The sequence below is a fragment of the Pongo abelii genome, chromosome 2 (genome assembly GCF_028885655.2).
Source record: "Pongo abelii isolate AG06213 chromosome 2, NHGRI_mPonAbe1-v2.0_pri, whole genome shotgun sequence".
NCBI classification, from domain to species: domain Eukaryota; kingdom Metazoa; phylum Chordata; class Mammalia; order Primates; family Hominidae; genus Pongo; species Pongo abelii.
In genome coordinates, this window is record NC_085928.1 from 124,932,779 (window position 1) to 124,960,762 (window position 27,984).

Sequence of the window (27,984 nt, forward strand, 5' to 3'; positions counted from 1 at the left end):
ACCTGGACATAAAAGAGGAACCCCTGGAAGTCCAGGAGAGACATATAACGCTTATTTGGTATGTTAAAATCATATAGGAAGCATTGTCAAATAAGAAATGCTGTTTATATGGACACATAGAAGGGAACAACACACACTGGGGCCCTTCAGAAGGTGGAAGGTGGGAGAAAGGAGAGGATCAGAAAAATAACTAATGGGTACTAGGCTTAATATATGGGTGATGAAGTAATCTGTACAACAAACCCCCATGACACAAGTTTACCTATTAACGAACCTGCACATGTGCCCCTGAATTTAAAATAAAAGTCAGAAAAATAGGTTTGAGTTATATTAGTATACATGTATTATTAATATGTATTCCAAAATTATATGAGATTCTTAAAATTCAGATATGTCTTGATACATGCTATCAGACATAATTATGATTATTATATTAAATTGTTTTATGCCACAAAAATAATTAAATTTCTTGTCAATTACATCAGCTATAGTCCAAAATTTACTTCTTCTTCAAGGAAATTCGTGGAAAAGAATCCCAACAAGAATTCTTGAATAAAGACTTCTGATAACTTTCGAGATCTTACCTCTGGACTAAGTAAAATCTTCCAGAACTCTAATTAAAAAGTTGATACATTAATGAAGATTGCTAACTCAACATCAATCAAAAGTTATTTCAATTTACTGAACTGATAGAGGACTAAAATGATATTTATGACTTTTTTGTTTGCAACATTACTGACTCTTTTATATTTTGTCTTATTTTCTTTTCAGCTATTCATAGCTTATAGCAACTGGGTAAAGTATACATTTGCAAGCAAAATTGAAATGTTCACTTTTCTCTTTAGCTGATTTCTTCAAAATATGGAAACTAATAATGAGTATTCTTGTTTTATGGCAATATAGTTATTTGCATAAGTTCAATAAGAATATGTTTGTTTTTTGGTAACAGGACACATTGAACATTGGTAATTTTACCAAAGCTTTTATTGGAATGGCATATTTTTAGATATGACCAGATTGCTTTGAGGAATTGAAGTTGACCTTAGAAACCCAATAAAAAGCCTCTTGAAAAGACTGGCATGATACATTTTTACATGGTTCTCTTACAAGGTTCCTGACCTTATGATAAGTAAAGAATATCACTTTCTGACAGGCCCAGGAACCTCAAGATATTTTGGGACCTCAAGAAGAGAGGATTTTGCCCAATTCATATAGGTATTACAGGCACAACCTGACAGCAAATCCTTGGCTTGTTTTCCTAGCCTCAAGAGGCTTTTAAAAATCTAATTTGAGATTCCTTACGAAAAAGTTCTAGCAAAGCCAACTTAAAGGAGCCTGTATGGCCATTCATTATTCTTGTTACACTTTATACAAATAATCAGGCCAAGAACACTACTAAAACTTATTTTGCAAATAAATTGATCAGACTAAGAATTGTCCTTGGTTTACATGGGGAACTGGAGAGAGAAAAATTATGTTTCAGAATAATAGCACACCTGCTATTAGATTCCAGCACTGACTATTGTTTTTGAGTTTTTATGATTTTCCTATATTTTAGACTAAATCCAGAATTATTTCCTAGCTATGAGTCTCTAAAGGACAAGGGTTTAATTTTCTTCAGGATGTTTTCAGTGGACTCACCAGTGGAACAGGTTTCCTTTTTCATTTTGGAATACATATTCTCTTTTTGTAATGGTGATCCTTACTTGCAATATGTATCTCTCATTGTTTGACTGCTTCTGAGAAAATTAAAGTCATAATATTCTAAAGACCAGGATGATTCAACAAGTGACAGCAACTATATAAACAAGTTGACTGAGATTTGGCTAAAGTCTCATTTTTGCCACCCTGTGATACCAATCCAATTCAGCTTTAGGCACACTTAAAATTTCTTACTGAGATGTATTCTCTCCCCCGCCCCTTCCACACACACCCACCTGGGTGGGACAGGACCATTTGGGAATGAACCTTCCTTATGATATAGGACTAAGGAGTCAAAATGCTTTTAGTTCATCTACTATGCTTTCTTCAAAACATCTTGATGAAATGGAGGGAAATGAGAAAACTCAGATCAGGCTGAGCTGTGTGAGGTCTGCAAAATTTATCCAACCCAGAGAGCCATGAGTTGGAGACTTTTGATCATGCTCTTCCTCACAGCATCCATGCCCAGGGTAATTTTTTAAAGGCATTTTTTGTTCCTAATTAGTTGTCTCTACCGTTATCTTTATGTTCTTGGAATCTGTGATACAAAGAACCATGAATAGCCAATCAATAGCTTATGTTACTTTAATGTACATTCTTAGTAAAAACTTAAAAACGGCTTCTTTTTTCCTTTCAAGACCCACTTGTAACAACTGCTAATTGGACTGTATATCCAGGGCAACTTGAATCTACACTCCTGAGTGGCCATCTTCAAGCTCTGAGCTCAAATAAACTCTGTACTTAATCACATTTTCTGAATCTCATTATTTAAGGCTGACATTATTACCTATTACACCTCTTTCCCTTACTCAATGTTTCACAATTTTGTTTCCTTTCTATTTCCCAAACATGCCAAACTTGGCCCCACCTTAGGTTTTCTACTTCCTTTTCTCTTTGCCAGGATTGTTCTCTTCCCTCCCTACTCCCACTAAGAGATTTTCTTGGCTGGTTCTTTCTGATTTGTATTTTAGTTTCAATGTTCCCTCTGAAGACAGAACATCATTCTCTTATCTCTTGCTTCCTATTGCCCCATACTCTCTATTACACCCCTATGTTTGGGGTGTTTTTGTAATACTTTCATTATCTGATGTTTGATTATTTGTCTATTACATACTTATTGTCGTCTCCCTGATAGAGGCAGGAGGCAGACAAATACCTAGGCATATAGGAAAGGGTCCCTGGTGAAACCTCACCTTCAAGCCTAAAACAGCCGGAAGGCTGAAAGACATGACTGCTGGTTCCAATTGAAACCTGTGACCCAGAGGGACAACTTCTGCCCCTGTTTGTCTGCTCTTTCCCGATTGATTCTTTCTGAATAATGCCTTTTAACCAATCGAATGTTGCCTTTTCCAATACTACCTAGGGCTATACTACCCCTCTCTTTGCTGAGAGTTTTCCTTTCACTTAATAAATTCTGCCCTTCTCACCCTTCAATGTATCCACATGCCTAATTTTTCCTGGTCAAGAGAAAAGAACCCAGATTTAGTTGAACTAAGGAGCAAAAATCCTGCATCATCCCCAATCCAGTAGAATGTTGGTCTGTAAAAGCAGATTTTTTTGTGGGTATATGTACATCTCTGAATTACTTCATCTATAACAATTACTGGAATATTGACCAAGCCAGTATTGGATAATAGTGACCTGACATCCATCCATCCATCTATCTATCTATCTATCTATCTATCTATCTATCTATCTATCTAGATAGATAGATATATGTCAGGAAAAGAGGCTCAGAGAGTTTATATAACTGCCCCAAGAACACAAGTAAGAGATGCAGAACTAAGGTGTAAGCTAAGTTATTTCAGACCCATGTAGAACCATGTTTATAACCATAGAGATACAGAGAATAAATGTATTGGCCCAATTCACAGAAAGCTGAGAGTGTAGAAAATATGCTAAATAAAAGAGGCTCAAACTTGTGGTCCAAACAATATTGGGCTATATTTCCACCTCTTACTTTTCTATTGGCCAGAAGCAGACTAGCTGCCTCCAATGTCCCCAGTTTTCTGGATGCTCCAACATTCCTTGACATGCTTTGTGTTTACAGCAGGTACAGGTCAAAGACATGTTATGAGCCCTGAGCATACTGAATGGCCACCATTTCTAATCTGGAGGTAACAAAGCTCCTCCAATTCCATTTTATATAGGTAAATAATTTTTCAGAACTCTCTTCCCATTTCACAGAGGGCATTATTTTGTATGTGGTCATTTTTATTTTATAATAATAAAGCAATAAAGTATATATTGTATCTCCTTCGTCAGATTTTTATAAAGGCATATATACAACAAGAATGGAGTCTCGGAGACTTCAGAATAACAAATTATTTGATGCAATTTATTTGTTTGGTTGGTTCACTGGTTAGTTACGGTTTTGAAACCCAGGGCTCTGAATACATGAAAAAGAAAATAGAATGTTCAACATTCTCCAGCTGTGATTTTGACTTTCTGATGGTAAGAGAAAGACAAAGAGGCAAGGAGAAGAAACAAGATGAGACACACAAAAGAAGAGCAAAGATGAAGAAGCTGCAGGGGGTCCAGGAGTATACTCTCCAGCAGACCACATCTGATGGCAATTAGAAGAAGAATTAAAATTACCAAAAAGAATGAAACATACAACCTTTATTCTCTTCAGTCTCAGAAAACACAGTTGTAACCTGTTTCTGTACAAACACAGCTGTAGTTTGGAGATTACTAATCACTAAGTTTACACTTTAGAGATTTTCCTTAGTCACTTTTGATTTCCTGGTTCCATGTGTTTAAAATAGTAATGGCAAAAGGATTGCCAAAATAGCAAGGGAGAAACTGTTACTGCAGTGATGGATTCAAGACAGATACAGTCAAAACAATATTCCAAACAATTCCAAACAGTTTAAAAAAATTTGATAGGCTTGATGGGCATTTTAAAGAGTCATATATTTGCCTTCAAAAAAGTATTGTTATTTAACATATTTTTTAAAATTCCTGTATTTTCATATGATTATTGTGTTTCTGTGGTCTCATTATATTTCAGCAGATGGAAGAAGAGAACAAGAAGTATCAGGCAGTAGAAGGTAAAAAAATAACATTTTAATAATATTCAAAGTTATTAGTAGAAAACACAAAAAAGACCTGCTATTTATACTGATTGATATTTAATAAGCAGGCTAGTATTTGGATGCCTATAACCATCTTTTTTTTTTACTTAATGAAAAGAAAGAAAAACTTAAATTATTTATTTAGAAAACTTGCACCTTCAGTAGGGAGAGGTAGAACACAGGGCTGCCCATATGTTAGAAGTCATTCAAACAAAGCTCCATGAGAATCAAATTAAGAGTATTGAAGAAGGGCAAAAAATACTACAAAACACAAAGGTCTCTCTGTTCAGCGGTCTCTCACGCTCTTTAGCTCACCAGGGGATAGTAAATGCATTGCTTAAAGAGGTTCCACGTTCCCAGATGTTGAAGCTGGATTAATTGCGAATGCTCCCCCTGCTCCCCCTGTCCCCCACCCATCACTTCCCCACTTTGGGTCATTCTTTACTGGCCTCTCATAACACCCTCTCAATGTGATTTTTGCTGGACAATCAGTCTCATGTTTCTGGGAATGGGAAATGGATAACATGAACACACAGTCATGGCCCTCCAGACTCTGGCTGATTTACGCTCTGATCCTTACCCTCGCAGGCAAGGTACTCTGTTGGCATTCACTAGCTCTGCAGTAGTGGGGCTGACTGTCAGCATTCCCACCATAAACTTCTGTTTTTAGAGGTTTATAAATTGGCTATAAAATGCTGCCTGGAGGGGGGTGGATCTTACAAAATTGTTTTAAGTTACAAGAGAGTAAAAAAACACACACACACACACAATAAAATAAAATGTCTGTAATTTCAGACACTATCTTGTGCTTCTGGAACTTTGAAAAGCCTGTAATTTTGCTGTCTGTGCGCCCTACTGGCATTCAAATCAATGCTTTGAAGTTCAGCATTTTAAATATAAAATGAAGATACTCCTTTTACTTTGAAGAGATGGTTATCAAAGAAGATTAATGTATAGTTGCAAGTAAAATAATAACTGAGGCGGGGGGGTTCTTTCTAGTCAGAGGAGTTTTGGAATCCCTTGTACATGAATTAAGGACCACATAGGATGGTTAGAAGTCACCAATAGTAACATTCAAAATGAAGTCCACGAAAAAATTATTCAGGTTTTCTGAATTGAAACAGTCATAAATTCAAGAGATATGTACAACAATTTACTATACGCAATTATTGGCTGGGTATTCTCCCAATTAAATAAGCAGTTTTTTTTGTTTTTTTTTTCCCGAGACAGAGTCTCACACTATCCTGCGGGCTGGAGTGCAATGGTGCGATCTCAGCTCACTGCAACCTCCACCTCCCAGGTTCAAGCGATTCTCATGCCTCAGCCTCCCGAGTAGCTGAGGTTTCACTATGTTGGCCAGGCTGGGCTCGAACTCCTGACCTCATGATCTGCCTGCCTCGGCCTCCCAAAGTGCTGGGATTACAGGTGTGAGCCACCGCGCCCAGCCAGCATATTCTTTTAATAATGCCTGTGGAACTGTAAACTCCTAGAGGAAGAAACAATTTGTGAACTAATACTAGTTGGGCTGGTGCTACCATAGATTTTTCTAATATTCCAGTATCTATCTCACAATTGGTTTATCATTATCATCAAATGTCTTTCTGCATATTGCTATATTTAAAAAAAAACCCAAAACCTTAAAGTGTTTTCATTTATTTATCATAAGAAATTTGCTCAAGATCAATTATGTGTCAATATTCTAAGTACTGGACAGATATAAAGAAGAAGGCATGGCCTCTACCCTTGGGGAACAGGAAGGGGGATAGTTCCTTTTTAGTAATTTTGAGAAAGTAAAACAGTGTAAATCAGGCATCAACAGGAATCAACTCCACCTGGAAAAATCACAGACAACTTCAAAGCATAGTTCTCAAAGCGTAGTTCCCATATCAGCAGTGTCAGTATCACCTAGAAACTTGTTAGAAATGCAAATAATCTCAAGGACAAAAAACCAAACATCGCATGTTCTCACTCATTGGTGGGAGTTGAACAATGAGAACACATGGACACAGGAAGGGGAACATCACACTCCGGGGACTGTTGTGGGGTGGGGGGAGAGGGGAGGGATAGCATTAGGAGATATACCTAATGCTAAATGACGAGTTAATGGGTGTAGCATATCAACATGGCACATGTATACATATGTAACAAACCTGCACATTGTGCACATGTACCCTAAAACTTAAAGTATAATAATAATAAAATTAAAAAAAAAAGAAAAGAAATGCAAATAATTGAGTCTCACCCCAAACCAACTGGATCAGAAACTTTAAGAGTGGGCCCAGCAATCAGAGTTTTAACAGATCATTCAGATGGTCCTAAGAACAAGTACTAATGACCTAAGACAAAGCTTTAGAGTGCTTTTAGAGTCATCTAAAGTGCTTGTTAGTACACAGATTACAGACTGCTGAACACCCTCGCTGCCAGATTGTTAATTCGGTAGATTGGGGGCAGGAAATTTGCATTTCTAACAAGTTTTTAGGAAGCACTGAAGCTGCTGATCTGGGAACCACACTTTGAGAACCACTGTCCCAAGACATCTTCATGTAATAAAATAATTTCTCTCACTTGCTATGTGCTATTCTTGGAAGAATCAAGAAAATGGTGACTGAAATCATCTCTGTTTTGTGGTTCAGAGGGAAAATTTCAGATGAGAAAAGCTGAGTGGAAAAGGGACAGGATAATATTTTTAAAAGGAGAAACATTTGTGCAAGAATTAAGTTGTGAATGATCAAATTAGTTAAGGCAAAAGCCATAATTGCTTGAGAAAATGCACAGCCAATGTTATAGGGAAGTAGGAATTTGGGCAGATCTATTTATGGTACAGCTAAAAATATATTCTCACCCCATCAAATTAGGTTAATCATATGGGATTCTGCTCCTCAAAATTTAAAATCTAAGATACATGGAGAATGAAATACTTTTTCTGTGTCGGTTTCCTGGCTTCTTTCAAAAGATAGTCAGACTCACACTTCATTTTTATTTCTTAGGCATAAGAAATCAGTGGCTTGACTTGAACCTATGTTTGCCTTTTCAGTCCACATGCCACTTTCTGAAATACAGATACCTAAATTTCAGAATTGGAATGTGACTGCTAATTCATATTTGAAGCTCAAAGGTGTAAAAGACCAACGAATTTAGCTATTCTGAAACTTCACAGAACGGTAATTATGAAATCCACTAGCCACACATCCAGTCATCCATCCAACAATGAAAAAGAAAACTTGACCTAAGGAAATGTACGATCCATTTGGTGAAGACAGAAATTAAACAATGAATTCATTGTAATCGTGATATATTTTATTTGAAAGAAAAAACGAAACTTTTATAGGAGCTATAACAAGAGCACCTAACTTTGTCCAAAGCCAAAGATTGGAGGTCAGTGAAAAATTCTTTGAAGAAAAGATGGTTAAGCCAATGCCTGAGAGATGAGCAGGCAGAAGTCAGGAGAAGAGCCATGGGAAGTATAATCAGGCAAGAAGGGCAGCTTGTGTCTGAACATGAGACAGAAAGAGTCAAAGCCAGGAAGGTGAGCAATATCAAGAATGATGCTGGAGAGGTTGGCAAGTGCAATGTTGAAGGATTGTAAGCAGGACCCTGACATGATGAGATCTGAATATTGAAGGGCTCACTGTGGCTTCTATATGCAAAATGCAACAGAGGAGAGAGAGAGGCTGCATTCAGAATAGAGCTAAAATGTAACATTCCCACCCTTCCTCAGTTCCTAAAGAAAAATAACTGTGTAAGTTTTATTCTTTCATGATCCCATATACCAGCATTATAGTTCTGCCTTTTAGAATATATATTACTTGACTCTGTACTTAAGAAAAATATGCCTCATTTTAAGCAAACTCTCATTGTATAGAAAAGATAAATGGGAGAGAAATGAATAGTTCAATCTTTGTGTTATGAACTGAATTGTGTCCCCTACAAAATTCATATGTTGAAGTCCTAACCCCCAATACCTCAGAATGTGACTGTATTTGTAATTACCCCTTTAAAGGGGTAATTAAGTTAAAATGAGGCCATTAGGGTGGGCCCTAATGCAATATGACTTGGTGCTCTTCTAAGAAGAGATTAAGACACAGGCATGCACAAAAGGAAGACCATGTGAGGACAGAAGGGGAACACAGCCATTTACCAGCCAAGAAGAAAGGTGTCACAAGAAGCCAGCTACAAAGACATCTTGACCTCTGACTTCTAGCCTCCAAAATTGTGAGAAAATAAATTCATGTTGTATGAGCCACTGTTCTGTGACATTTTGTTATGACAGACCTAGGAAACTAATATACTTTGTACGAACACATCCTTTGTTTAAAGAAAAAAATATCACTGTAGGTCTTCTTGGAAATATGTTCTCTCAATGCATTTGAAATGCATTTATTTCCCAGCAGGAGTCCAAAGGAAGGAGAAACTAATTTATTGGAGAGTTTTTGGAGGGCAAGGGATGGGGGAAGAACCAAAGGAATGTGTATGGTATGTAAAGTGAAACATGACAGTTGGTTCAGTGAACTCCCACACATTGCTCAGGCCTCCCATAGCTAGTTGCACACTATATAAGAATGACTACATTGGCTAAATTCAGAGATTCAAGTAGTGTCATAAGCTCTGCCTTGGCCATGAAAATCAACAGTTGTGAATGTCCTGAAAGCCTGAATATCTCATGCACACATTCAAGTCAGGGAGATTTTCTTCATTCTGTTTATTTCTATTCAAATCATCAAGCATGTACCTTGCATTTGTCTACTGGTTTACTATGTATACATTATGGAGAATAAGAAGAATTTTCACACATGGTCCACAACCATAACTCCAAGGAAATAAAGTTAGAGATTAGTTAACATATACATGACGATTTGTTATCTTCTAAAGTGAGTTAACGGAAGTTAGTTTGGAATGGTTTTTCTTTTTTTTCTTTTTCTTTTTTTTTTGAAATGGAGTCTCGCTGTGTTGCCCAGGCTGGAGTGTAGTGGCACGATCTCGGCTCGCCACAACCTCTGCCTCCCAGGTTCAAGTGATTCTCCTGCCTCAGCCTCCCGAGTAGCTGGGACTGCAGCCATGCGCCACCATGCAATGGCTAATTTTTGTATTTTCAGTAGAGATAGGTTTTCACTATGTTGGCCAGGCTTGTCTCGAACTCCTGACCTCGTGATCTGCCCTTCTCAGCCTCCCAAAGTGCTGGGATTACAGGCGTCAGCCACCTCGCCCGGCCCTAGATGAACAAACTTGTCTGCAATGGGCTGACTTCCACATAACACTTAACATCCATCTATTCATCCATGTTAAATCAGCTGGAGACACACATAAATGTACCAAGCCATAGAGACAAGACTTATTTTTCTTCATTGTCATTGAGCAGTTTCTTTTACTCTGTGGTTTCTTTAGCTTTGTTTTTCATGAAAGCACAGCAGGTACAACTATTTAAACTCCATTCCTGGCTGAAATCCTCTTTTGTAAACATTCCTTCAAAGTTAAAATGAAAATTACTCTTCCTTTTCTTACAATGAAAGGAATATTTTTTTTTCCCTGTTCTGCCTAAAATATCAAAAACATAGCCAGGGCCTCTTAAATGCAAATGGCTTCTTGACCTCCTTTGTGTTTCTGAGTTTGTTGGGTCTTCTCAGTAATTCCTGTTTCTCTAAATGTTTCCTTTCTTTTATTTTCTCTTTACTGAGAAATGCTAGCACCCTTTTTTGGAAATCAATGCGAAAACATTTAGATGCTTTGTTCACCACATGAGCTCTTTTGCTTTGGGGTACTGGGCATTTATTATCTCTGTCAGGTATTGGCAGCATCTGATTTTGTTGATCTACAGGCACAGAGAGGACTGGGAACTGAGTATGCATGTTATTATGACTCAAGACACATAAATACATTCTACGTACATTTTAACAAGCACAGTTTATTTATAATTACATTGAAATTATTTAGCTCCAAGCAAAGACACAGAGGGATGACAGATTTGATAAGCTACTTTTAATTTTTTTTTTTTTTTTTTGCATATTCTATTGCTTTGGGCTCTAGTACTAAAAAAGGAATGGAATTTAAAAGGAACAATGAGGAAATAACGGTTACATACAAAGAAAGAATTTTACCTGGCAAAGCCAACACCTCTGCTGACTCCATTAGCGTCTCTTAGTATTCTTGTGGAAATGACATGTCCAAAGGGTTTCAGCATATTCTCAAGCTCCTGCTCATCCATAGAAATGGGGAGATTTGAGATGTATAGGTTTGTTGGGTCTTGCTCTTGTTGCTAAGGGAAGGAAAGTAACAAATGTGGTAAGTCCTGAGTATTGAGAAACATTGTACAAATAGAGAAACTTTTGTTTAAACTGCAATCTAGATAATAATCTCCAAAATGCTCTTGAAAGTGCTTTCACTAGGGACATTACTTCTTTTTACTGATGTCTTATGCAGAATGTTTATCATAGACAAAATGACTAATGAAAGCCAAGCTCTCTGTCCATCATTCCTTAGAAAGACTAATAAACTTTTTTCCCTTTTTTCTTGAGACGGAGTCTCGCTCTGTAGCCTAGGCTGGAATGCAGTGGCGCGATCTCGGCTCACTGCAAGCTCCGCTTCCCGGGTTCACGCCATTCTCCTGCTTCAGCCTCCCGAGTAGCTGGGACTACAGGCGCCCACCACCACGCCCGGCTAATTTTTTGTATTTTTAATAGAGACGGGGTTTCACCGCGTTAGCCAGAGTGGTCTTGATCTCCTCCTGACTTAGTGATCCGCCCGCCTCGGCCTCCCAAAGTGCTGGGATTACAGGCGTGAGCCATCACGTCCGGCCGACCAATAAACTTTTAATGCAATTGAACTAAGGCAAATGTGTATATTCTTTTTATTACCATTAACCACTACTTCTATGATTACCACTCTTACTACCATCACAATTAGTTACTGATATTGCATTTAATGAGAGTTCATAATATGCTAAGCATTGTTCCAAACACTTAACGTGCATTATTTCATTCAATATTCTTAATAGATATAATTACCATTTTATGGATGACAAAACTGATCGCTAACTTATCCAAGTTACACAGCTCATAAGTGCCAAAGTCAGGGCTGAAATCTGGGCCTATCACCAAAGTCCATGGGATTTATTGCTCTGGTCTACTGCCTTTCGCTAGACCAACGAGTCTCAAAGTATAGTCCCAGAAATGCAACATCAGCCTTAGCCTCATCTGGGAACTTATTGGAAACACAATTCCTCAGGCCTCACCACAGAACTACTGAAGCAGAATCTGAGAGTGGGCCAAGAAATCTGTGTTTTGACAAGCCCTCCAGGTGATCCTGATGACAGCTTAAGTTTGAGAATTGCCGTCCTAGACCAAGCCTAAATATTTATATACAAATAAGATTATGATGTCTACCATCTCCTAATTAAGCAGCAATAATGTTTAAATAAGCTTTGCTTAATAGAATGGGAAACCAAACCACAATTACGAGCATTATTTCTGTGTGTATCAATTTTCTCTATTTTATATAATGAATTAATAATTTAGAACTTAGTTGTATTTATGTCTCAAATAAAACAGTCAAAAACTTGACAGATTAGTCATTAATATCAAAATGTACCAGATATTTAATTGAACTATTATATTTTAACTAAACAAAAACCTTAGCTTCAAGGATAAGCCAGACATTAAATTAGAAAAAGAAATCCTGAAGTCTATAGAAAATGGTATTACATAACAGTCAAATATCTTTTGTGAAAAGATATCATATTATTAGATATTTATGGTTTTAAAAATAATAAACAAGTAGAATCAACAAGAATCCAAATATTGTTTCAAGTCAAGAAATAATTTTTGTATGCAACTAAATTTCTGTATTTTTAACAACTAAATATTCCGATAGGTTGTGATATTTTTATTAAAACTTGGAGTGAATATGATGTATTATTAGTTTCATTTTAAACACAGTTTACTTTTTAAGCTTTTTAGCACCGTGGGAAATAGCAAATATAAAATATAATCAATCTGGAAAAGATGACTAGAGACTTAATATTTAGGAATAGTTTACATATAGAGACTGAATGAGTGAAGTCAATCTCCCTCTCTCTTTCTCTGTCACAGACATACATATAAACACACACACACACACACACACACACACCACTATCACCACCACCGTCATCAGTATCACCACCAGTAACTGTAATGGTCCTAGAGAAAAAACAGAGATAATATTATTATTCTTTAAATGGTTTTGATCTTGTTTTTGTTTTTGTTTTTGTGAAGCGGTAAATTAAAAAAGGGGGACATTTCAGATACATAATAATGAACCTTATCTACATATAACTTCCAAGGTTCATAGTATTTCACCATTCATCATTTAATTTTAATCTTCACATTGTAGCTCCAAAAGTAGTTTGGCAAATATTATTACACTTACTGGATAATGAGGAAATGGAGACACGAAAGATTCAATCTTGCCCAAGGACAATCTAATAATTAGTGACAGGGCTAAAATTATATTTAGTGACTAATTTTCCTATCTTCCAGCTCAGTGTATTTTCCACAAGTCCAATGTTTCTCAAGCTTCAATTATTTGAAATACCAAATGTTAGAAATTTTTGACAGTCATAGGTTGTTACTTATTTTAAAATTTTTCTAAATAAACATACCTCTGGGGCTTAAATAAATCTATTTTAAAAAATAACTTTGTAGGCCTGGTGCGGTGGCTCATGCCTGTAATCCCAGCACTTTGGGAGGCCGAGGCGGCCAGATCACGAGGTCAGGAGATCAAGACCATCCTGGCTAACATGGTGAAACCCCATCTCTACTAAAAATACAAAAAATTAGACGGCCTAGTGGCGGGCGCCTGTAGTCCCAGCTACTCGGGAGGCTGAGGCAGGAGAATGGCGTGAACCCAGGAGGCGGAGCTTGCAGTGAGCTGAGATCCTGCCACTGCACTCCAGCCTGGGCCACAGAGCGAGAGTCCGTCTCAAAAAAAAAAACACTTTGTGTTGTTACCATAACTAAAAGGCCAGTATTACTTGCCATAAATAGAAGGTTACTGTAAAAACTGAACAAACTCATGTTTTCAAATTATAGCTAGATACTGTTTGCAGAAGGCTTTGGTGCTCCCGCTTCACTCTCTGTTGCAAAGGGAATTCATAATTAATGGAAGTGTTAGAAGCACACCAGCACCAGACTGAGTCTTTTTACTGGGAAGAATCAGAATTAAAAAAGAATTGAGAAATGAACAACTTCCTTATGATGGATTTCCGAGTCCCACATGTCTAGAACTACTCAAGTTATACAAGAAATACATGTCCCAGAGCTTTGGAGTTCCTCATCAACCCAGAGCCTACCAATGAGTGGGCCACAGCACATGACAGTCCTATGAATGGGTTGGAATTTGCTCAATATTCAATACCCCTTTGCCCTTGATCAGGTTAATAATTACAGTCTACACCATTGTCTCAGGGTACTGTATAGACCTTAGAATTTTCTCCAGGCATCAGTGCACCAGTTTATCCAAATTCAAAGTCATTTCCAAATTCCCTGAGTATTGAATGCATTGCAGCTGCTCAAAATGGTGTACCATAAATACGCAGAGCTTAGTACATAAGGGATTGCCTGGTAAGCTATTTTCTGAATCCAAATTCAAACAACAAGGCCAACTCTTTAATTTGTATTCACAGAGACAGTAGCCATTGGATAGTGTCATTATTTAATTTGTATTCACAGAAAGAATATGACATTGGGGAGTGTTATTTAAGTAATTCTGTTCTTTGAAATGAATGCAGTATTAGTCTTGAATATATTGGTTGAAAATAGAATTTAAATTATGCATAAAATAAACTTTAAAATAGTACATACATTTATATTTTTACTTTCAATTTGATTTATATATCAGGTTTATGTAAATGGATGGTCATTTTCAAAAGGTTCATTGTCACTATGAAACAAAGAACACTTTCCTTTTAATTTTCCAGAAAGGTTTTTCACAAGATAACTGCAATCAAAAAGATCTTTTTATAATTTTTTAACTTAAATTTTTATGGCCAAAGCTCCTGAATGGACCTAAGGTGGCATCTTATCCAATCTTGTTATCTAACAGATGGAAAAAAGCAGAAGCTAGTGGTGAGATTATGACTTGCCCAAGGCCATTCAGCTAGAGGAACAGGCTAGAAATAGATGTTAATCTGATGTTATTGCCAATTTACAACACTGACTTTATTCTTAAAATCCAATGATTGATAAATAGGTTGTGGTTCAAAAGAATATTACAGAGACAAAAATAAATATATCTGAGTTGCTTGTTTTATTCACTTTTGCCTATTCGTCAATAAGCTTGAGTCGAAGAGTGAAGGCTATGAAAAAAGAGTTCCTAGCCTTAGCTAGTATTCTACACATAGTCATTGAATGAATATTGTGTAGTGTATATTAGATTGTAAAAGTATATGACTACAATTCATACATCTATTACATATAACTGTCCATGTCACTGTAAGTAACTCCCCTATTTTGGTCTGTTTCTACACGTTTTCATTTGTACGAGGATTTCTTGGTTTATTATTTTGTTTTGTCAAAAGCTCATTAAAAGTTAGAAAAGTATCCTCTCCCTTGTTAATGGGAGCCCAGATCTGTCATCTTATGCAAAAATACGTAAAAAATTTATTTTCTCTGAAATGACTTCCTTTTTCTCAGGTTTTTAGTGTATGTACGCTGTCAAAATCAGATTTATTGGCATTCATTTGCTTTTGAGCAGTTTAAGACAATTTCAGAACTTCAGAACATTTCAAGGTGGCTAAGCAAATGAATACTTGTAGAGGACAAGAAAACACTGCCCTATCTACATCAAAGGTTACGTCTGGGTTTTTGAATACGCATTATGGCCATTATGGAAACACAATTCTGAAAAAGGCTATTAGTAGAACACAATTTTAAAACTTAAAAACAATCTGCTAACATTCATATTTGATGGAATGACATTTAAATGGTCTGGAAGTAGCTACAGTACTAGCATGAAGTTGAGATTTTAGAGTAATTTCTTAAACTACCTGGAGTGTGAACTATTTTTATTTCTAATATGCCATGGATCAATGTATTTGTAGAATATAATAAAAATAAATTAATAAAAAATAAAATAAAAGGATATACAAAATGCAAGTCCAACTTTTCATCATTACACTCAGTGGACACCAAATTACATATTGCATTTGATATTATGTTAATGTCAATTGTTATAAAATATTTTAAATGCTTTCTCTCAATTTCTGTACATATTTCATTGTGGACAAGTATCAAGTAACAAACTTTGAGTAGAACTGCTTTATGGGAATATATTCCTACTATTTCTTTTCATAATGGAACACCCTATGGGTCTCAGTAAGTGATTAGTTCTTGCTTACTTTATATACTATCGAACCCTTTTTAAAAAACATTTTTAATTGGCAAGTAATAATTGTACAAATGTATGTGGTGCAAAGTGATATTTTGATATATGAATACAAGTGTAATGATTGAATCAGGGTAATTAGCATATTCATAACCTCAAACATTTATTATTTCTTTGTGTTGGGAACATTCAAGCTCCTTTCTTCTAGGATATGCAATAAATTATTGTTAATTACAGTCATCCTACAGTGCCATAAAACTCTAGAACTTATTTATCCTCACTAGCTGTAATTTATCAAAAGATCCCCATATCCCCCCTTCCTGCTACTCTTCCTAGCCTCTAGTAACCATAGTTCTACTCTCTGCTTCTATGAGTTCAACTTTTTTAGCTCCTACATAAGAGTGAGAACATGTGGTATTTATCTTTCTGTGTGCCTGACTTGTTTCACTCAACATAATATCCTCCAGGCTCATCTATGTTGTCATGCATGACAGAATTTTATTTTCTTTTATGACTAAATAGTATTCCACTGTGTGTGTGTGTGTGTGTGTGTGTGTGTGTGTGTATACATACTAAATTTTTAAATGGTGCTATAAAAACTAGATATCCACATACAGAATAATGAAACTAGACCGCTATCACTCACCGTACACAAAAATCAACTCAAAATCTCCAAACGGCTTAAAGACTTCAATGTAAGACCCCAAACTGTAAACTACTGGAAGACAACATAAGGGAAAGGGTTTAGGATATTGGTCTGGACAAAGATTTTTTGTGGATAAGACTTCAAAAGCACAGGCAACAAAAGCAAAAATGGGCAAATGGGGCTATATCCAACTAAAAGGAAACAATCAACCGAGTAAGGAGACAACCTGCAGAATGGGCAAAAATATTTGCATACTATTCGTCTGCCAACTATTCATAATGGCCAACAGATATATGAGAAATATACTCAACCACTAATCATCAGGGAAATGCAAATCAAAACCACGATGATATATCATCTCACCACTATTAGAATACCTATTATCAGAAAAAACAAAAAATAATCAATGCTGGTGAGGATGTTGAAAAAAGGGAACTCTTATACACTTTTAGTCAGAATGTAAATTAGTATAGCCATTATGGAAAACAGTATGAGGGTCCTCAGAAAACTAAAAATACTAACATGTGACTGAGCAATCTCACTACTAAGTATCCAAAGAAAAGGAAATAACTATATCAAAAAGATATGTGCGCCTCCATGTTTATTCCAAGAGCTTTTAAGTCACAAAATTGTGTATAACCAATTTATAGAAATTTTTTAACTACTGGGTGAAAAAATGCTATCTCAAGATGAATTATCCTGAGCAGTGGTGACAAAACATTTAGAAATACCCTGAAGAGGTATGAAACAACTCTAAAGCAAGCATGCAACTATAGATATTTTTTAAAAACATTGAGGAAGATGTATATGTAGACTAAAGATAATAATGTTACCTTATATAGAGCAGAGTTTTTAGTATTTTAAATGTTTCAGGGTCATTTTGTATCATGTGGCCCTTTATCTACCTCGTAAGGTAGATAGGGAAAGAGGTATTATTCCAAAAAATACAAATGAGAAAACTGGGTCCTACATCTTAAGCTAGTAAGTGAATAAGCAATATCATAAGTGATATTGTTTGACTTGATGTAGTACTTTTTACTACACTACACCAATTCTAGAGATTGCCTATAAATATCGTTATTCAGTGACTCTCATCTGTAGAAAAGAAAATTAATGTGGATGCAAGGGAGCAAGATTTTTTTAATGGAATAGTCTATTTTATATGCTGCAGCAATTTAAAAATTAATAATAATAAAAACTAAATGTTTTTTCTCACTTTGAAAACAGGGAATCAGAGCATTCCATGTTAACAAACTGCCCTAAAGGCATCAGATATTTTGGAATTAGTTTAACACTAATTCGAACAAAGATGTCCTCACTTTTCTAGTGATAGTTACTGCACCTCTAGATGAGAACTGATGGAAGCCTGCTGTTTTAGCCATACTTGCTTCACTAGTATATATTTGTGTGATAGTTAATTTTATGTGTCAACTTGACTGAGTCACAGTGTGCCCAGATTGCTTAAACCATTTTCTGGGTGTTTCTATGGGGCTATTTTTGAATGAGTTTAACATTTAAATTGATACACCGTGTGAAACAGATTGCACTCCTCAATGTGGGTGGCCCTCACCCAATCAGTTGAAGACTTGAATAAAACAAAAAGGCTGATCCTCCCCAGAGTTAAGAAAGACTTCCTCCCGTCTGACTGTCTTTGAGCTGGAATTTCATTTTCCTGCCTTCAGACCCTGACTGAAATATCAGCCCTTCTTGAGTCTTGAACCTGACAGCCTGTAGACTGGAACAACCATGTGGGCTCTCCTAGGACTCCAGCTGCCGACAGAAGATCTTTGGACTTGTCACCTCCAAAATCTCATGAGTCAAGTTCATACAATTAAGAGGGGAGGGGGTAAGATGGAGTGATGTGGAGGAGAGAGGAAGGAAGGGAGAGAGGGAGGAGGAGAGGGAGAGAGAGAGAGAAAAAGAGAAGGAGAGATAAAGAGAGGGAGTGAGAGACTAAGGTAAAGGGATGGAGGGACAGAGCGGGGGACGGGGAGAGAGGGAAATGGGAGACAGGGAAAGATGGAGGGATAGAGGAAGAGAGGGAGATGGACAGAATGACAGAGAGAGACTTGCAGTGGGGAGAGAGGGAGATGGAGTGATGGAGTGCACGAGAGGGAGTGAGACAGAGACATCCTATTGTTTCTGTTTCTCTGGAGAACCCTGACTAATACAATGTGTTAGTTTTGTCAAATCTATATTGCTATGAAAAAATAAGGACATACGATCAGCTCTGAACTTCCCACTAGGACTTCTGCATTCCCTGGACACAAAGCCAGTGCCTCTGACTAGGCAAAGTAAGATGCCTTACCTCAAGATAGGCGCTCCAGAAGCAAACATCCAAGGTAAGGCATTAAAGACCAAAGGGAAGAGTAAAGAAGGACTGCAAAGAAGTAGGCTTTCACCCTTAAATGGTACCTAAAAACATGCCCTCTGTCCTGTTTGCTAAGCAGTGAAGGTGCCTGTATATTTTCAATTGCCTTCTGTCTCTACTAAAAGAGAAAAGGTGATTTCTCTTTTGTTAGTTCTGCATGGTGATTCAGTTACAGGAAGCTGACTGCCAATTTTTTCCTTCCAAAGCAAAAATAAGAACAATTTCCCTAAGATAAGAAACACTAAGAACAATGTCCCCAAGAAACACTTTTTAAAAAAGAAGTATTTACTTATTTCGGATATAATGTAAGCACGGTGTCAGCAACTGGAGTTCATGTCCTCAAGTTCAATTGGAGGGTTTAATTCTGGAGAACAAACTCAGCAGGGACCTGATTGTGCAACAATGCCCAGTGCTGAACCACTGATCATTTAGGCTGTTCTTTAAGGCTTGGGCTGGCTTTTATTTCGAGATCAACTGAGGAGCCTTGAATTGAGTTAGGCAGTGAATGATTCCATGAGGATCTCCAGCCTTTATGACTAAATTTGAGTTACCTGTGGTCCTGGAACAGGTGGCCAGATTGGATCCCTGGCTTTCCTTGACTTCTCCCTCCATATACACCTCATGAACTTGAGCTCAGTATCACCAGTTATCAGCCCTGATGTGATGGTTTCTCCTATGAGAAAATGCTAAATTAACATTTTACAATATTGAGATCTCTCTATAGTTTTATTATAATATATTACTATATCACAAATATATATTGTTTTGTACTCGTGGTCCTGATGGTCAAAAATGAGAACAGGAAACAAAACTATAGAGAACTACTCGATATTGTAAACAAATCTCACATTTTCTCAGAGTTTAATTCACTGCTCAGAAAGAGGTTCCCCAGGAATGTCTATTTTATCCACCTGCTATGAACTCTGAGATAGAAAGCTGTAACTGATTTATCAATAAAGACTATGATGCTCCAAACAACTATGGAACTATGGAAATGGCATGAAGACAGCCATAGGTTTACTATGATACACTACTAATTACTTCTGAAATAATCACCATAACACATACAAATATAGAACAGATGGAAAACATTTTTATATATTCTGTCTAGAATATGACAGCTTGGGATGGCTGAGTCTCACCTAGATTCACCTTTGGTAAACATACAAAAACATACCATTGAAATGTAAAAGATATTAGGGGCATTGAGTTCCACTCAAGGACAACCATTCTCATTGTAGTCTACTGACATCCCCGCCCCCGCCCAGAACAGAGCACAAATGATGACTCCTGGAATTATGCAACAGAGCTCATGTGACAAACACTATGTCATATATATTAAGGCTGCCCAATAAAATATAAGACATCTCATTAAATTTAAATTTTTGATAAACAACAAATACTAGTTTTAGTATATCATGAATAATACATAAGACACACTTGTACTAAAATTATTCATTGCCATATAAGATTAACATTAATATCATTTTATATAAACTATTTGTTGTTAGGTAAGATATGTATCATTACCTTTACCTTTTTATGGCATGATATTATCTAGTATTTATACTGACTACTATATGAAAAATACTATGCTTTAAAGTCATTTAAACTCATTATGTTTGTATTCCTTAGCCCTTGAGGTACATAGCCCCATTTTGCATGTGAGAAAGCTGAGGTTATAAGAAACAATTGTTCTTTTTGCTTAGGATTGTCTTGGCTATGCGGGCTCTTTTTTGGTTCCATGTGAACTTTAAAGTAGTTTTTTCCAACTAAAAAATTCTCATCATTATTAGTCATCAGAGAAATGCAAATCAAAACCACAATGAGATACCATCTCATGCCAGTTAGAATGGCGATCATTAAAAAGTCAGGAAACAACAGATGCTGGGGAGGATGTGGAGAAATAGGAACGCTTTTACACTGTTGGTGGGAGTGTAAATAAGTTCCACCACTGTGGAAGACAGTGTGGTGATTCCTCAAGCATCTAGAACTAGAAATAGCATTTGATCCAGCAATCCTATTACTGGGTATATACCCAAAGGATTATAAATCATGCTACTATAAAGACACATGCACGCGTATGTTTATTGCAGCACTATTCACAATAGCAAAGACTTGGAATCAACCCAAAAGTCCACCAACGAGAGACAGGATTAAGAAAATGTGGCACATATACACCATGGAATACTATCTAGACACAAAAAGGTTGAGTTCATGTCCTTTGCAGGGACATGGATGAAGCTGGAAACCATTTTCAGCAAACCAACACAGGAACAGAAAACCAAACACCACATGTTCTCACTCATAGGTGGGAACTGAACAATGAGATCACTTGGACGCAGGGCGGGCAACATCACACACTGGGGCCTGTTGGGGGTTGGGGGTTGGGGGGGTGGGGGAGGGATAGCATTAGGAGAAATACCTAATGTAAATGACGAGTTGATGGGTGCAGCAAACCAACATGGCACATGTATACCTATGTAACAAACCTGCACGTTGTGCACATGTACCCTAGAACTCAAAGTATAATAAAAAAAATATATATTTAATACATAAAGTGAAAAGCCACAACTTTCATACAAAATGTTCTCTTGTGTGCTGTTTTGCTTGAATCTACATTTATTCCTAAATTGTCCAATGTCAATTGTACAGAAAACTGGCCCTGTAAAGACATGTGCATTTTATGTGTTATAGAGGAAGCAGTCACCTCTACACTGGCACTTAAAAAAAAAATTCTGCTATACATTAAAATTCTGTCAGTCTAAGTGAAGGATGGCATATAATAGATTTATTTCATCCTAGTCTTTCCAAAGAGAGACTTTCCAAAGAGAACAGGCTGCACAACTTTTGGTAAAATGTGATCCTTAATATTAGCTTGGAGAAAATGTGGTGTGCTGTGTGTGTATATATCACAAAGAAAATCAGTTTATTAATGCCATGTTAGCTGGAGAAGGAACCCAAGTAGGTGATACTGTCTTGCTTTCATTTCTTATATTAACGTGGTGACTTTGGTAGAGAAACAGCAAAGAAGAGGTGCAACAGTGAGTTAAGGATGTTCAAATAAGGTTAAACTATTTTTTTATTTTAAAAGAATGTCTTTCATCACCATTGCCAGCATCATTTGGCATGTACATTATTTACATTTTTCTTTAGATTTTACTTTAAGTTCTGGGATACATGTGCAGAATGTGCAGGTTTGTTACATATGGTATACATGAGCCATGGTGGCTTGCTGCACCTATCAACCCGTCATCTAGGTTTTAAGCCTCACATGAGTTAGGTCTTTGTCCCAATCCTCTCCCTCCCCTGACCCCACTGCCCCAACAGGACCCCAGTGTGTGAGGTTCTGCTCCCTGTGTCCATGTGTTCTCATGCTTCAACTCCCATTTATGAGTGAGAACATGCAGTGTTTGGTTTTCTGTTCTTGTGTGAGTTTACTGAGAATGATAGCTTCCAGCTTCATCCGTGTCCCTGCAAAGGACATGAACTCATTCTTTTTATGGCTGCATAGTATTCCATGGTGTATATATGCCAGGTTTTCTTTATCCAGTCTATCATTGATGGACATTTGGGTTGGTTCCAAGTCTTTGCTATTGTAAATAGTGCTGTAATAAACATATGTGTGCATATGTCTTTTTAGTAGCATAATTAATAATCCTTTGGGTATATACCCAGTAATGGGATTGCTGGGTCAAATGGTATTTCTGGTTCTAGATCCTTGAGGAATCGCCACACTGTCTTCCACAGTGGTTGAACTAATTTACACTCCCACCAACAGTGTAAAAGCGTTCCTATTTCTCCACATCCTCCCCAGCATCTGTTGTTTCCTGACTTTTTAATGATCGCCATTCTAACTGGCATGAGATGGTATCTCATTATGGTTTCAATTTGCATTTCTCTAATGACCAGTGATGACGAGCATTTTTTCATATTTGTTGGCTGCATAAATGTCTTCTTTTGGGAAGTGTCGGCTCATATCCTTTGCCTACTTTTTGATAGGGTTGTTTTTTTCTTGTAAATTTAAGTTCCTTGTACATTCTGGATATTAGACCTTTGTCAGATAGGTAGATTGCAAAAATTTTCTCCCATTCTGTAGTTTGCGTGTTCACTCTGATGATAGTTTCTTTTGCTGTGCAGAAGCTCTTTAGTTTGATTAGATCCAATCTGTCAATTCTGGCCTTTGTTGCAATTGCTTTTAGTGTTTTAGTCATGAAGTCTTTGCCCATGCCTATGTCCTGAATGGTATTGCCCAGGTTTTCTTCTAGGGTTTTTATGGCTTGGGGTTTTACATTTAAGTTTTTAATCCATCTTGAGTTAATTTTTGTATAAGGTGTAAGAAAGGGGTCCAGATTCTGTTTTCTGCATATGGCTAGCCAGTTTTCCAAGCACCACTTATTAAATAGGGAATCCTTTCCCCATTGCTTATTTTTATTAGGTTTGTTGAAGATCAGATGGTTGTAGATGTGTGGTGTTATTTCTGAGGTCTCTGTTCTGTTCCATTGGTCTATATATCTGTTTTGGTACCAGTACCATGTTGTTTTGGTTACTGTAGCCTTGTAGTATAGTTTAAAGTCAGGTATTGTGATGCCTCCAGCTTCGTTCATTTTGCTTAGGATTGTCTTGGCTATACAAGCTCTTTTTTGGTTCTATATGAAATTTAAAGTAGTTTTTTTTCTAATTTTGTGAAGAAAGTCAATGGTAGCTTAACAGGAATAGCATTGAATCTATAAATTACTTTGGGCAGTATGGCCATTTTCACCATTTTCATTACATTGATTCTTCCTATCCATGAGCATGGAATGTTTGTCCATTTGTTTGTGTCTGTTCTTATTTCCCTGAGCAGTGGTTTGTATTTCTCCTTGAAGAGGTCCTTCACATCCCTTGTAAGTTGTATTCCTAGGTATTTTATTCTCCCATGCAATTGTGCATGGGAGTTCACTCATGATTTGTCTCTCTGCTTGTCTTGTTGGGGTATAAGAATGCTTGTGATTTTTGCACATTGATTTTGTATCCTGGGACTTTGCTGAAGTTGCTTATCAGCATAAGGAGTTTTTGGGCTGAGACAATGGTGTTTTCTAAATATAAAATCATGTCATCTGCAAACAGAGACAATTTGACTTCCTCTCTTCCCATTTGAATACCCTTTATTTCTTTCTCTTGACTGATTGCCCTGGCCAGAACTTCCAATACTATGCTGAATAGGAGTGGTGAGAGAGGGCATCCTTGTCTTCTGCCAGTTTTCAAAGGGAATGCTTCCAGCTTTTGCCCATTCGGTATGATATTGGCTATGGGTTTGTCATAAATAGCTCTTATTATTTTGAGATATGGTCTATCAGTACCTAGTATATTGAGAGGTTTTAGCATGAAGGGGTGTTGAATTTTATCGAAGGCCTTTTCTGCATCTACTGGGATAATCATGTGGTTTTTGTCATTAGTTCTGTTTATGTGATGGATTATGTTTATTGATTTGCATATGTTGAACCAGCCTTGCATCCCTGGGATGAAGCCAACTTGATTGTGGTGGATAAGCTTTTTCATGTGCTGCCAGATTCGGTTTGCCATTATTTTATTGAGGATTTTCACATCCATGTTCATCAGGAGTACTGGCCTGAAATTTTCTTTTTTATTGTGTCTCTGCCAGGTTTTGTTATCAGGATGATGCTGTCCTCATTAAAGTGGGTTAGGGAGGATTCCCTCTTTTTTTATTGTTTGGAATAGTTTCTGAAACAATGGTACCAGCTCTTCTTTGTACATCTGGTATAATTCGGCTCTGAAACCATCTGGTCCTGGGGTTTTTTTTGGTTGGTAGGGTATTAATTACTGTCTCAATTTCAGAACTTGTTATTGGTCTATTCAGGGATTTGACTTCTTCCTGGTTTAGTCTTGGGATGGTGTATGTGCCCAGGAATTTATCCATTTCTTCTAGATTTTCTAGTTTATTTGTGTAGAGGTGTTTATAGTATTTTCTGGTGGTAGTTTGTATTTCTGTGAGATCAGTGGTGATATCCCCTTTATCATTTTTTTTGTGTCTATTTTATTCTTCTCTCTTTTCTTCTTTACTAGTCTAGCTAGCAGTCTCTCTATTTTGTTAATCTTTTCAAAAAACCAACTCCTGGATTCACGGAATTTTTGAAACGTTTTTCATGTCTCTATCTCCTTCAGTTCTGCTGTGATCTTAGTTGTTTCTTGTCTTCTGTTAGCTTTTGAATTTTTATTTGCAACTTTTTAAAAACTCGTAAGTTAGAAAGAGATAAGTCTTACGTTTAATGTGACTCAACAAGGAGTTAAATAATTTTACTTAGAACGCCTAGGCTATCAATGAAAAAGTAATGCATACATCTTAGTTTTTCTTAGTTATACGTTTTCTCCCTATAAGAGTCTTGTGATTCAGTAAGCAGCTCACCTGAACAAATGGAGGTACTCGTGGTCACAACACTAATCCAACTCAAAGTCACTTGTCGATTTCCATCTCTTGACTTGGGCACATTACTAAATGGATCATCCACTTATTTTTTCATATTTGCTCTTGATCATTCACTCACTCATTCAATAGTTTTTCCATCTTCTAGTGCATGTCACCCCCTGAGCTAAATTCTGAGGACAAAGATGTAATAGGACATGATCTCTGCCTGCCCTAGAAAGTTCAGACTAGTGGATGTTATGCAACTAAATTTCAATAATAAAGTGCTATTTTTTGTTAGCTGACACATTAGGGCAATCAAGAATTAGATATCTGTCCCCTAACTCTTATAGCCCTTAACTTGAAATTCCAGTTTCCTTAAAATGATGGTTTGATAATCTAAATTATTTTTCAATGGTGTCTCAGCTACATGATATGCATGAAAATTAAATTTTAAAATGTAAAAGACATTGAGATACATTAAGCCTTGAAACAATGACAAACATCAATTTGGACTGACTATATAACTATATATTTCCATTCTAATAAAAATGATTTTGTTCTTAATCTTCCAGAAAACTTTGAGTAGGCATGAGCTGTAAACATGTAATGACATGGTGGCCCTGACACTAACTGTTATTAACACTTCTCAGCAAATTTCCTGGACTGAAAAATGGAGATAATAATACTAATAACCTTAGAAGCTTATTGTAGAAATTCAATGTTATGATATACTAAAAATTTAGCAGAGTTCCAGGAATATAGAAGCTCAGTAAATCACGATCATTTCTATAATTTTTATTACATAAGGAAATTTAGAACATTTTAAGATGACAGCTACTAACTAAATATAAGTCATGTCAATTAAAGAACAATTATCACTATTTAGAATGTGTCCCACTGTGTTCCTCATAAGTGTAAACTTACTAGATGTTATATTGAATTATATGGAGGTAGGCATATTAAATTGATAATGAGATCCTTAAAATGTGGCCACTGTATTAGCAAGAGAATCAAGAAATATATTACAGGGTGGGAAACATAACACTGTTGCTATCATTTGTGAGCTACAAAGATTAATGATTTATTACTGGGCTCATTAATCAAAACTGTGTGGCTTTTTTTTTTAAGGAGTAATTCCACTGTTCAAGTCAATTAGCTCACCAAAGCTATTACACCAAAGAAGCTGCAGCATTATTCAGACTTCCCTGGGAGTATTTAGAGTATAAAATAAATGCTATTATTCAGAAGATACCGAATTGCTAAGCTTCTTAAACTCATACAATTGGGAACCTGCAGTACATTAAAATGCTGAAACTCATTAAGAGAGTTTTTTTTCCCATCTTTAGAGTCACTGGCATTCTCAGCACTGTTAAAAACAATAAAATGCTCCTGGCTTCCAAGGAGAGGGTGACTTCTGCTCTTTCAGCTCCACCTCAATGAATTACTGAGGCAGAACTGTCACCCAGCCTTTGAAACCGCAACAGATTCTGCTGGATTATCCTAATATTGGAATAGGACAACAATATTAGCTAAGATGTTATAGAAGAGAGGAGGAAAATGCAACTAGTGCATAACTGATCGCCTTCTTAGCTCTATTTGAACTGTCTGAGCATCTGTATATAAAATGTCGTTAATGATTTTAACACATATGATAAAGTTACAATCTATGAGTTCCTTATATAAGTGAATTACTAGACAAAAGAGGAAAAAGATAAACCTGTACTTAAAGTATAATAAAAGCTAATAAATGTAGAAGGAATACTGACATTAACAAAATCACCACATGACACCCCATTGGTAATAATTTATTTAGGCTAGAACGATCAGTGTATGTAAAAACTAGTGAGTGAGGCTAGACATGGTGGCTCATGCCTGTAATCCCAGCACTTTGGGAGGCCAAGGTGGGTGGATCACCTGAGGTCAGGAGTTGAGACCAGCCTGGCCAACATGGTGAAACCCCATCTCTACTAAAAATACAAAAAATTAGCCAGGCGTGGGGATGTGCGCCTGTAATCTCAGCTACTCAGGAGGATGAGGCAGGAGAATCACTTGAACCTGGGAACCTGGGAGGCGGAGGTTGCAGTGAGCCAAGATCACACCGTTGCACTCCAGCCTGGGCAACAAGAGTGAAACTCTGTCTCCAAAAAAAAAAAAAGAAAAGAAAAAAAAAGTGAGTAAAAGTCTGAGGGGAACTAGGAAATGTACATCAATCTCCATGGAAAACTATAACTTTTCCATGGAGACATTTGGCAAACATCACCGTAAACAAGTGATCAAAGTAGTATCAGCAGAATGGGATGAATGAGTCCCTTGCGCCTCTTGATATGATACACTGAGAAGGACATCACAGCACTATATGGCATTCCTTTCAGCAAGGCATAACCTGAACCCAATCATAGAAAAACATCCCATAGATCTAAGGTAGGGA

The 27,984-nt window shown here is 36.8% G+C and overlaps 1 protein-coding gene across 18 annotated transcripts in view; it reads right to left on the minus strand.

Moving 5' to 3' along the window:
* The window catches only part of RBMS3 (RNA binding motif single stranded interacting protein 3), an 861,233-nt gene that overhangs the window by 288,600 nt on the left and 544,649 nt on the right, over positions 1-27,984 (minus strand). For all 18 annotated transcript variants that reach the window (XM_063721655.1, XM_063721659.1, XM_054550494.2 and 15 more), the window contains 1 exon segment: positions 10,871-11,028. In XM_063721655.1, coding sequence (XP_063577725.1) covers positions 10,871-11,028 — 158 coding nt within the window.